The sequence below is a fragment of the Bos grunniens genome, chromosome 18 (genome assembly GCF_055505025.1).
Source record: "Bos grunniens cultivar Pamir isolate PY7600 chromosome 18, Bosgru_T2T1.0, whole genome shotgun sequence".
NCBI classification, from domain to species: Eukaryota; Metazoa; Chordata; class Mammalia; order Artiodactyla; family Bovidae; genus Bos; species Bos grunniens.
Window position 1 is genome coordinate 58,821,148 of NC_141182.1, and position 13,109 is coordinate 58,834,256.

Genomic DNA, 13,109 nt, shown 5'->3' on the forward strand with positions numbered 1-13,109 from the left:
AAGAACCTGCCTGCCAATGCAGGAGACTTGGTTCAATCCCTGAGTCAGGAAGATTCCCTGGAGGAGGGCATGGCAACCCATTCCAGTATTCTTGCCTGGAGAATTCCATGGACAGAAGAGCCTGACAGGCTATAGTCTGTAGGGTTGCAAAGAGTCGGACACAACTGAAGCGACTTAGCACACACATAACCAGTTAACAGGGTTGTGATACTTTCAGATGAACAGGGAAGGGACTCAGCCATACATATACATGTCTCCATTCTCCCAAGACAGTGATTTCTAATGTAAACTGTTGACATATTTTACACTTAAGTCACTCAGTCGTGTTCGACTCTTTGCAAGCCCATGGCCCACAGCACGCCAGGCCTCCCTATCCATCACCAACTCCCTAAGTTTACTCAAACTCATGTCCATTGAGTTGGTGATGCCATCCAACCATCTCATTCTCTGTTGTCTCCTTCTCCTCCCGCCTTCAATCTTTCCCAGTATCAGGGTTTTTTTCAATGAGTCAGTTCTTTGCATCAGGTGGCCAAAGTATTGGAGTTTCAGCTTCAGCATCAGTTCTTCCAATGAATATTTGGGACTGATTTCCTTTAGGATGGACTGGTAAGATCTCCTTGCAGTCCGAGGGACTCTCAAGAGTCTTCTCCAACACACAGTTCAAAAGCATCAATTCTTTGGCACTCAGCTTTCTTTATACTCCATAGCCGCAGGCCAACACTTAGTTGTGTCTTGTGGGGTCTAGTTCCCCAACCAGCTGATTGATCCTAGACCCCGTGGATTGGGAGTGCAGAGTCTTAGCCACTAGACCACCAGGGAAGTCCCCAGAGGGCTGCTTCTTTGGTATACAGGGAATTAGCAGCTCCAGCAAAGAGTAGCAAGTGACAGAAATTTCATAGATTAAGGAAGAAAGTTAAGCCTGAGACGTTCCCTGGTCCTCAACCAATATCAGGAGAAGTGTTTTGAGACATAGCTGAAAACAGTCCAAAATTTACATGAGGAAAAGTCAACTGAGGGCTCCAGTGAACATGCCATGCTCTCCTCTACCCTGCATGCTGACGTCATTCCTTAAAACCCATCTTGCTAGTGAGCAGAGTGTAAAACTGAAGGTAGAGCTCCAGAGCAAGCTTCAGAGTTGCCATCACAGCATCCTTGTATCAGAAAACTTGGCTTTTAATGACTGACTCATTGTCCCATCCCCAGACTGTCCTTGGGATAAATATGGTAGCTTCCCAGGGGTACTCAAAGCCGTGTGGAGGGCAGAAGGGACATCCAGGTGTCCTTGGATCCCTAGAGCCCAAAGCCCAAAGCTTCATCTCTGAAAGAAACAATGACCCTAGAAGACTGAAATCAGGAAAACATTAAGGAGAGAATGCAGAACTGGGATCTCCCATTCCAGAGGGTAATTTTCCTGCCCAATTCAGACAATAAAAAATGTGAGCAGGATCATCCATTTCTGCCACCAAAATGGCAAGCTCCTTCAGCAGGGTCAGGGATATATTTCAGTGCTTTAACTCCAGTAAAGAAATGAGTGGAAATTCCTTTGCAAAAAGGTATAACACAGTTTGTCTCTAACTAATTCCAAATCCTTTAAAACCAGAGATTTCTTCATGAGCAGTAGAGACACTAAAACCCCAGACTCAGAAGAATAAGCCTTTGACTGTGTGGATCACAATAAACTGTGGGAAATTCCTCAAGAGATGGGAATACCATACCACCTTACCTGCCTCCTGAGAAATCTGTATGCAGGTCAAGAAGCAACAGTTAGAACCAGACATTTAACAATGGACTGGTTCCAAATTGGGAAAGGAGTATGTCAAGGCTGTACATTGTCACCCTGCTTATTTAACTTATATGCAGAGTACATCTTGCAAAATGCCAGGCTGGATGAAGTACAAGCTGTAATCAAGATTGCCGGGAGAAATATAAATAACCTCAGATATGCAGATGACACAACCCCTATGGCAGAAGCAAAGAGGAACTGAAGAGACTCTTGATGAAAGTGAAAGAGGAGAGTGAAAAAGCTGGCTTAAAGCTCAACATTCAAAATACGAAGATCATGGCATCAGGTCCCATCACTTCATGGCAAATTAAAGAGGAAATGATGGAAACAGTGACAGACTTTATTTCCTTAGGCTCCAAAATCACTGTACATGGTGACTGCAGCCATGAAATTAAAACACACTTGATCCTTGGAAGTAAAGCTATAACCAACCAGGACAGCATATTAAAAAGCAGAGACATTACTTGCTGACAAACTTCCACCTAGTCAAAGCTGTGGTTTTTCCACTAGTCATGTATCGATGTGAGAGTTGGACCATACAGAAAGCTGAGTGCTGAGGAATTGATGCTTTTGAACCATGGTGTTGGAGGAGACTCTTGAGAGTCCCTTGAACTGCAAGGAGATCAAACCAGTCAATTCTAAAGTCCTGAATATTCATTGGAAAGACTGATGCTGAAGCTAAAGCTCCAACACTTTGGCCACCTGATGCTAAGAACTGACCCACTGGAAAAGACCCAGATGCTGGAAAAGATTGAAGGTGGGAGGAGAAGGGGACAACAGAGGATGAGATGTTTAGACGTCATCAACAACTTGATAAACATGACTTTCAGCAAGCGTGGGGAATTGCTGATGTACAGGAAAACCTGGTGTGCAGAAGTCCATGGGTCACAAAGACTCAACTGAGCGACTGAACTGAAGGAAATCATCGGGTTATGTCTGGAGGAGAAAATGGGGTTGAGGTGTGAACCCTAAATTATGGAGAAAAGTCAACTCAAGGATTTGGCTCAGGCCCAAAGGGAGCCATGGTGGATGTGTCAGTGACTAGAAGCCTTCCATGTACCAAGAGCAAAGGCCATGAGAGTGCTGCAAAGACAGATGAGTGCTCCGGCCAACACTGAAAAGCAACCTCCAAGACCCAAAGATATTCCTTCACTATCATTTCTGCTCCTCTAGCTCCAACATCAACCTAAGGCTTCATCTGGGATCTAAAACTGTATAGTCCAGTGTAGGATCAGAGATGCAGAACAAAGAAGAAGAGGTAGAGCTGTTTTAAGTACAAGAAGAAGGTCCCATACAGGGACTTCCCTTGTGGTCTGGTGGCTAAGACTCCAAGCTCCCAATGCAGGGGGTGTGCAAGCTTGATCTTTGATCAGGGAAATAGGTCCCACATGCTGAAAAATTTTTTTTATTTAATTTTATTTTATTTTTAAACTTTACAATATTGTATTGGTTTTGCCAAATATCAAAATGAATCCTCCACAGGTATACATGTGTTCCCCATCCTGAACCCTCCTCCCACCTCCCTCCCCATACCATCCCTCTGGGTCGTCCCAGTGCACCAGCCCCAAGCATCCAGTATCGTGCATCGATCCTGGACTGGCGACTCATTTCATATATGATATTATACATGTTTCATTGCCATTCTCCCAAATCATCCCACCCTCTCCCTCTCCCACAGAGTCCAAAAGACTATTCTATACATCAGTGTCTCTTTTGCTGTCTCGTATACAGGGTTATTGTTACCATCTTTCTAAATTCCATATATATGTGTTAGTATACTATATTGGTATTTTTCTTTCTGGCTTACTTCACTCTGTATAATAGGCTCCAGTTTCATCCACCTTATTAGAACTGACTCAGATGCATTCTTTTTAATGGCTGAGTAATACTCCATTGTGTATATGTACCAAAGCTTTCTTATCCATTCATCTGCCGATGGACATCTAGGTTGCTTCCATGTCCTGGCTATTACAAACAATGTTGCGATGAACATTGGGGTACACATGTCTCTTTCAATTCTGGTTTCCTTGGTGTGTATGCCCAGCAGTGGGATTCCTGGGTCATAAGGCAGTTCTATTTCCAGTTTTTTAAGGAATCTCCACACTGTTCTCCATAGTGGCTGTACTAGTTTGCATTCCCACCAACAGTGTAAGAGGGTTCCCTTTTCTCCACACCCTCTCCAGCATTTATTGCTTGTAGACTTTTGGATCGCAGCCATTCAGACTGGCGTGAAATGGTACCTCATAGTGGTTTTGATTTGCATTTCTCTGATAATGAGTGATGTTGAGCATCTTTTCATGTGTTTGTTAGCCATCTGTATGTCTTCTTTGGAGAAATGTCTGTTTAGTTCTTTGGCCCTTTTTTTGATTGGGTCATTTATTTTTCTCGAGTTGAGCTGTAGGAGTTGCTTGTATATTTTTGAGATTAGTTGTTTGTCAGTTGCTTCATTTGCTATTATTTTCTCCCATTCTGAAGACTGTCTTTTCACCTTGTTTATCATTTCCTTTGTTGTGCAGAAGCTTTTAAGTTTAATTAGGTCCCATTTGTTTATTTTTGCTTTTATTTCCAATATTCTGGGAGGTGGGTCATAGAGGATCCTGCTGTGATGTATGTTGGAGAGTGTTTTGCCTATGTTCTCCTCTAGGAGTTTTATAGTTTCTGGTCTTACATTTAGATCTTTAATCCATTTTGAGTTTATTTTTGTGTTTGGTGTTAGAAAGTGTTCTAGTTTGATTCTTTTACAAGTGGTTGAGCAGTTTTCCCAGCACCACTTGTTAAAGAGATTGTCTTTAATCCATTGTATATTCCTGCCTCCTTTGTCAAAGATAAGGTGTCCATATGTGCATGGATTTATCTCTGGGCTTTCTATACTGGCACATGCTAAAATTAAAAGTTTGCCTGCCACAATTAACACCCAGCACAGCCAAGTAAATAAATAAATGAACATACACATACACAAATTCTTATGTCATTCTCAAGTTTAATTGGGTGTTTTTTGTTTGTTTCCAGAACAAAGCCTGGTGACTCACAGTTGACTTTGTTAAGTGCATTGGTTGTGTTGGTGGGGGAATCCCTAAGCTCAAACAACCGGTTTATGAAGGCAACAGATTTCAGAGTTGTGTAAAAATCCTAATCATTTCAAAATAACCTTCATCATGAAAAATTATGAGCTTCTCTCAAACACATCAGTGGTCTCTTTGGAGATACTCACAGGAGACTCACAATTGGTTTTGGTAATTACCAACTCAAAAAAAGTTTTTCAGAAAGATCATTAGCTCCTCAAGCTGGCCCTGTCATTGCCACTTCAAGTGAAATGATAATTGCAGTTCTGAAGGAGGATGAGATCACAGCTCCTAAACCTTTATCTCAGGGTCTGACTGCCTCTCTCCCACTCACGTCCTGGCTGCATGACCTTCACCCTGAGCCCAGCATCCTTCTCATGAGAAGGAGTGAGAAGGGGTCGAGTAATTTGTATTTCAGTCTAAGAGGCAGAGTCTGTAAGGAAGGAGGTCGGAGTAAGTGTTCATGTTTGGGAAAGGGATCTTGCTGGGGGGCCAGGGGTAGAGTGGGAATAGATCCGGTGGCAAAGCAGGTCAGGAAAGCAGAATAATTCCTTAGCAGAGAGTTTAGGTAAAGCAAGATCAAGATCTTTGTTTTTGCTCAGTTGCTCAGTTGGGTCGGACTCTTTGCAACCCCATGGACTGCAGCCCGCCAGGCTTCCCTGTCCTTCACTATCTCCCAGAGTTTGCTCAGACTCATATCCATCGAGTCGGTGATATCATCCGCCCATCTCTCCCTTTGTCGCCCGCTTCTCCTCCTGCCTTCAATCTTTGCTGGCATCAGGCAACACCGAACTTGACAGCTTCTAAAATTATTTTCTGAAACTCTTACCATAGAGGACACACAGGAACAATCCTAGTGGTAATGATGAGGAATCATTTTTAAAAAGTATTTATCTTAGTTGCAGCATGTGAACTCTTAGTTGCAACACGTGAGATCTATTTTCCTGACCAGGAATCAAACCCAGGCTCCCTGCATTGGGAGCGCTGAGTCTTAGCCACTGGATGCCCAGGAAATGCCATAAGATCATCCTCAAGGAGTTTAAGGGTTGTATTTTTAAGATCAATCTGCTGTAATGTTACCTTTCAGAAATTCTAGACTAATTTTAAATTTGTATTAGAAGTGTTATCATAATGCCTTTATGCTTTCAATAAAGACTATGATAGAAAAGTAATGATTTTCTAATCCTCTAGAGAAGGCATGAATATGAATTTGTTTGAAGAACAGAAATGACTTTTTTCATATATATCTAACTCTAGGCTATAACATGCTTACTGGACATAGCAGTTGTGTCTTTTCTGAAACATTTGAGGTCTGATGACAATGGCAAGATTGCTATCCCTCTTCAAGATAGAGAAGCAGCATTTCAGGAAAAGGCAGCTTTATAATGGTGAGGTTTGGAATATAGTTGTCAGGACCAAATGTATCTTCTCATATGTTGTCTAATCTCATAATATTCTAATGCCAACTCCAAGCACACATTCATTTCTTTATGGTTTCACTTTTGCAACACACAAGAGTCAATATTCTCCAGATTGTACTTTACATGTATCTAGTATGTTAATATTCTTCATAAATCTTATTATATTGTAGTCTCACTTAACCTTGATTTTAAAAAGACCTAAGGATTTAGACAAAAATAATTCTTTCATTTCTAGCCTATACTCATTTATCATATAGTAGTATTTCATGGTTCATAGTTTAAGATACCATAGTGAATTTGTACCTGGCATGATAGGAATGCACCTTTATGTTGCAAAACTTATACTGAGAAAATCTTGCATTCATTATATCCAGTATGGACAGGAAGTACTTTCCTATAAGTTTGTGTGTGTTTGTGTGTATGTGTGTGTATACATTTTAGTGGCTCAGTTTGTGACCCCGTGGACCATAGCTCACCAGATTCCTCTGTTCTTAGGATTTCCCAGGCAAGAATACTGGAGTGGGTTGCCATTTCCAATCCAGGGAGTCTTCTTGTGATGTTATTTACCTACAGAATAAATACTTATGCAGATATGGAAACTTTTTATAACCAAAATTATAATATATAAAAGGTAAGGAATAAACTCTAATACTTTGGCCACTTGAGAAGAACTGAGCCATTGCAAAAGACCCCGAGCTGGGAAAGATTGAAGGCAGGAGGAGAAGGGGATGACAGAATATGAGATGGTTGGATGACATCACAGACTCAATGGACATGAGTTTGAGCACACTCCGGGAGTTGGTGATGGACAGGGAAGCCTGGTGTGCTACCGTCCATGGGGTTGCAAATAGTCAGACACAACTGAGTGACTAGACTGAACTGATAGAATAAACCATATGATATAAAATAAAACAACTAAATTTCAGAGTGGGTTATTAAAAAACAGCTGATGTGTTTGGTTGGTCATCACAGTGGTTAGGACACTGTCTTGGACTCAGCCTACCAGGTTCATACCACTACTAAGCCTGTAATCAGCATGTGAATTTAGACAGATCCCTTGACCTCTCTGTACACTGGATCTCTTATTTTATAAACTGCATAACCCCATGCAGTTATGACCATCAAACACCAGGCAGAATGGCCTCCAGGGAGTTGGCAATAAGAATGGTGTGCTCCTCTCAGACTATATTTGGAATCCTGGGTGTTTTTTCTCTTTATCTTAATCTGTTCCTTTACTACCATGAATGTGAGTTGAGGTTCACAGACTTGACCTTCAGGCACAGGACTGTAGTTGCTTTTTGGTTATTCCCCTTAAAGGCATCTCCATGACAATGGCAGCCTTTAACTGAAGCTTGTCTTCAGGGATTTAGCCATGGAAGTGTGTTCTCTATGCCCCCAGAGCTGGCAGGGTATGTCCATTGGCACCCCTTGCCCCTTAAGTGTCTCCAGCCATCAAGATCAGCCTCAGGAAATCCAGGTGGGTGGAACTTAAAGCAAAAGCTCCCAAGGAGGGGACTTCCCCGTGGTCCAGAAGTTAAAACTCTGCTCCCAGTGCAAGGGATCCAGGTTCAATTCCTGGTCAGAGAACTAGAAGCCGCATGCCATAACTGAGAGTTTACATACCATTAACTAAGATCTGGTGTAGCCAAATAAATAAATGAATAAGATGAAATAAATAAAATCCTCTTTTAAAAAAAGCTCCTGAGCATATTGGGGTCTCCATTTTGCACTACTGAACAGTATGTAACTTCTTTCTCAAAGTTTCTGTATGAAGACTATGTCTACTGTTCATTATATTTCCTGGTCTTTAGGAGAAGATTGTGTGGTCAGAAGTCAAATCTCTGTGTAAACATTATTTTCTCCATGGATTTGATGCCAAATGGAGCAACACATCAACACAAAGCAGGAAGACTTAGGATACTGCTCTGCTGAATTTTATGACAAAATCAGCGATTCACTGTATGCAGCAGTGTTACTATTCTCTGATGTTTCATTGTTGGAGTTATGATCTGGGCTTACAGCTCCCCTCCTTCACAGACACAGGCAGCAGATGAGACAAATTCACAGAAACAGGCTTTCCCAAGCTCCTTCCACATTTTTTGATAATACATGATTTTAAAAAATTAAAGACATGTTTGCAGGTTATAAGTGCATAGCTCAGTGAAATTTCAGGAATGATTGCACCTCTGGAGACCACAACTAGATCAAGAAACAGAATGTTCTCAGTTCCCATGAAACTCTCTTGTACCCCTTAAACTCACTATTTCCAAGGCTGTAGCTTTGTTGGGTATATTTGCAGGCCTGGATTATTCGGTTTACGTTTACAAATATTATTGCATTTAATATTAGATCACTTTGCCACTCTTGGCCTTCACATGAAAGAAATCATACAGCATCTTTCATTTTTTTTTTAAATAATCCTTAGTACAGAGTTTATTTTTTTATTTTTTTTAATTTTTTTAAATTAATTTTATTTTTAAACTTTACATAATTGTATTAGTTTTGCCAAATATCAAAATGAATCCACCACAGGTATACATGTGTTCCCCATCCTGAACCCTCCTCCCTCCTCCCTCCCCATACCATCCCTCTGGGTCGTCCCAGTGCACTAGCCCCAAGCATCCAGTATCGTGCATTGAACCTGGACTGGCATCTCATTTCATACATGATATTTTACATGTTTCAATGCCATTCTCCCAAATCTTCCCACCCTCTCCCTCTCCCACAGAGTCCATAAGACTGTTCTATACATCAGTGTCTCTTTTGCTGTCTCGTATACAGGGTTATCGTTACCATCTTTCTAAATTCCATATATATGCGTTAGTATACTGTATTGGTGTTTTTCTTTCTGGCTTACTTCACTCTGTATAATAGGCTCCAGTTTCATCCACCTCATTAGAACTGATTCAAATGTATTCTTTTTAATGGCTGAGTAATACTCCATTGTGTATATGTACCAAAGCTTTCTTATCCATTCATCTGCTGATGGACATCTAGGTTGCTTCCATATCCTGGCTATTATAAACAGTGCTGCGATGAACATTGGGGTACACATGTCTCTTTCCCTTCTGGTTTCCTCAGTGTGTATGCCCAGCAGTGGGATTGCTGGATCATAAGGCAGTTCTATTTCCAGTTTTTTAAGGAATCTCCACACTGTTCTCCATAGTGGCTGTACTAGTTTGCATTCCCACCAACAGTGTAAGAGGGTTCCCTTTTCTCCACACCCTCTCCAGCATTTATTATTTGTAGACTTTTGGATTGCAGCCATTCTGACTGGTGTGAAATGGTACCTCATAGTGGTTTTGATTTGCATTTCTCTGATAATGAGTGATGTTGAGCATCTTTTCATGTGTTTGTTAGCCATCTGTATGTCTTCTTTGGAGAAATGTCTATTTAGATCTTTGGCCCATTTTTTGATTGGGTCATTTATTTTTCTCGAGTTGAGCTGTAGGAGTTGCTTGTATATTTTTGAGATTAGTTGTTTGTCAGTTGCTTCATTTGCTATTATTTTCTCCCATTCTGAAGGCTGTCTTTTCACCTTGCTAATAGTTTCCTTTGATGTGCAGAAGCTTTTAAGTTTAATTAGGTCCCATTTGTCTATTTTTGCTTTTATTTCCAATATTCTGGGAGGTGGGTCATAGAGGATCCTGCTGTGATGTATGTTGGAGAGTGTTTTGCCTATGTTCTCCTCTAGGAGTTTTATAGTTTCTGGTCTTAAGTTGAGATCTTTAATCCATTTTGAGTTTATTTTTGTATATGGTGTTAGAAAGTGTTCTAGTTTCATTCTTTTACAAGTGGTTGACCAGATTTCCCAGCACCACTTGTTAAAGAGATTGTCTTTAATCCATTGTTTTTAAGCATCTTTCATTTTGACTTTTTCCTCCATTCCATTACATCTTTGTGACTTTTTCTGTATTGTTTTCTATTATTGTTGTTTTTTCATTATCATTGCTATATAGGACTTCATTGCGTGACTATCAAATCTTTAATTGATCATTCAGCTGTTAATGGGTAGGTGGGTATTAAGAGTTAGGGGCTATTACAAGTAATGATTAGGGCTCTCATATAAATCCTATTAATATAACTACTCTTTGGGTGATATATGTACGAAATCCTGTTGAGTATATTCATAGGAGTGGATTTCTTAGAACTGGATTACATCGGATCTGCTAAGTAGATACCACAGTTTTCCAAAATGTTTGTATCAATTTGAACACCCACCATCAGTGTATGAGATTCTTGGTTGATCCACAGCTATGCTAAAACTTGGCATTTTTGTCATTTCATTTCTGTTTTATATTTCTCAATGGTATTTGATGACATATAGGTAATGGTTATATTTTAATTGTCCTGATTACCAAGGATGTGGAATAGTTTTCCACATGTCTTATCCACTGAATAAGTTCCTTCTTCAAGTTTTTGTTTGAAGACTCTGTCCACTCTTTATTCTATTTTGTGGTTTTTAGGACATACTTGTGTGGTTCTAAGTTGCATCTTTGTGTGTGTTGATGAGAACCAGTCTTAATTTTCATGTGTACAAAAGTTACTTCACCATATGGTTTTTATATACTATTCTCTTTAGCATATATATATATATGTATTTTTAATATTTATTTTTTTAGCTGCATTGGGTCTTAGTTGCATCATATGGGAGCTTTGTTGTATCAACCAGGATGTTTGGTTGTGGTGCACAGACTCTCTAGTTGCAGATCCCAGGCTTGGTTACCCTGTGGCATATAGGGTCTTAGTTGCCCAACCAGGGCAATTTCTCCCTTCTGTACCATTACTTCTTTCTTTACCACACTCAGTGCAAGATGAGGGTCACAGCTTTGATTTGCAAGCACCTGGCTATTGCAAACTTTTTGGTCATTCTCTCAAAAGGGCTCCCTCAGACAATTACAGCTTTGAGGTTGAAACATTTTGCCAGTGATTTTGCTTGCAAACTTATTTTGTATGTTGAGAGAGTGGGCAGGAGTATGTCCATTGGCACAACCTACCTCTTGAGTGTGTTTCAAATCTGTGTCCCCTGCTTTGCGAGGCAGATTCTTAGCTACTGGATAACCAGAGAAGTACCTGTAGCATATATTTGAAATTGTAAAACCCTAGAATAACTCCTGTCTTTTTTCTAAAATACTACATTATCTTCTTTAAAATACCAGCTGAGCCACATGGAAAGCCCAAGAATACTGGAGTGGGTAGCATATCTCTTCTCCAGTAGATCTTTCCCAATCCAGGTTTTGAACTGGGGTTTCCTGCATTACAGGCAGATTTTCTCTACCAATTGAGCCATCAGGGAAGTCCCTACAATAATACATTATCTTCTTTAAAATTTAGAAGGGAAATGCATTTAGAATTGACCTCTTTTATGATGAAGGCAGTGATGGAGATATTTTTTTCCTCCAGTAAGCTTCTTAAAAGTGTTGTTTTATGCTTTCTTTCAATTTACTCTCATTTGTCATTGCTTCCTCCAGGTCACCACCACTAACATTTTCGTAAAATATACTGATTCTCTCATCGTTTCCCATCACATGAAGCCTTGGCAATTTCACAAAAGCACACAAGGAAAGTTGGCTCTTGATGTCACAGATTTATATGAGCCATTCTGCTCTGAGGAGTCACTGTTGCCATCATGTAAAGGGGAGTATCTTGAATGACACAACAGCCGCCAGCCAACTGGCCATAGGAATAATATTCTTGCTACAGACTGTGCTTGGAATCTGGGGCAATTTCTCCCTTCTGTACCATTACCTCTTTCTTTACCACACTCAGTGCAGGATGAGGGTCACAGCTTTGATTTGCAAGCACCTGGCTATTGCCAACTTTTTGGTCATTCTCTCAAAAGGGCTCCCTCAGACAATTACAGCTTTGAGGTTGAAACATTTTTCCAGTGATTTTGCATGCAAACTTATTTTGTATTTTGAGAAAGTGGGCAGGAGTATGTCCATTGGCACCACCTGCCTCTTGAGTGTGTTTCAGACCATCACGATCAGCCCCATGAACTCCTGTTGGAAGAATCTTAAAGTCAAAGCCCCAAAGTACATTGCCTTCTCCATTTCCTTCTGCTGGATCCAGTGCCTGTTTGTACATCTCGTTTTTCCTCTGTATGCGTTTTATGTTTCTGACAAATGGCGCAGCACAAACATGACAAATATAAGAGATTCAGGGTACTGTGCTGCCGCAGATCTTGAGAACATCTCAGGCTCAATATATGCAGCTTTGATAGCATTCCCTGAAGTTTCATTTTCTGTGCTCATCTTCTGGGCCAGTGGCTCCATGATTCTCACTCTGTACAGACACAGTCGGCAAGTCCAGTATATTCACAAGGCTAGTGTGTCTCCCAGACCCTCTGCTGAGTCCAGAGCCACGCAAAGCATCCTACTCTTGGCGAGCACCTTCATGTGTTTCCACACCCTGTCCTGCATCTTTAACATTACTCTTGCTCTTGTTCATAATCCCAGTTGGTGGTTGGTGTATACAACTGGCCTGATTTCTGTGTGTTTTCCCTTTATCAGCCCCTTTCTGCTCATGAGCCATGACTCCATTGTATCTAGTCTCTGCTTTCTGTACACGAAGAACTCAGTATCCCCTAATCTTACCAGAAAAGCTTAAATTGTATGTTTTTTAAATTTTATCAAGGTATAGTTGATTTATAGTGTTGTGTTACTTCCGGGTATATATAAAAGTGAGTCAGCTATACATATATATGTATATCTACTCTTTTTAAATTCTTTTCCCATATAGGCCATTACAGAGGATTGAGTAGAGTTCCCCGTGCTATACAGCAGGTCACTTCTTTTTTTGTTGTAAACCAGGCCTGGAGACATGTGGGACTTGGTTCCCTGA

General features: G+C 40.6%; 1 protein-coding gene across 1 annotated transcript; it reads left to right on the forward strand.

Moving 5' to 3' along the window:
• The first annotated feature begins 11,843 nt into the window (after window positions 1-11,843).
• LOC147354426 (vomeronasal type-1 receptor 4-like) lies at window positions 11,844-12,875 on the forward strand. The gene has a single exon (XM_086349412.1). It carries the CDS (start codon window positions 11,844-11,846, stop codon window positions 12,873-12,875), a length of 1,032 nt encoding a protein of 343 aa, XP_086205538.1.
• The last annotated feature ends 234 nt before the right edge of the window (window positions 12,876-13,109 follow it).

Coding starts and splice junctions, on each gene's coding strand:
- LOC147354426 (XM_086349412.1), top strand. CDS start 11,844: ATGTCACAGATTTATATGAGCCATTCTGCTCTGAGGAGTCACTGTTGC.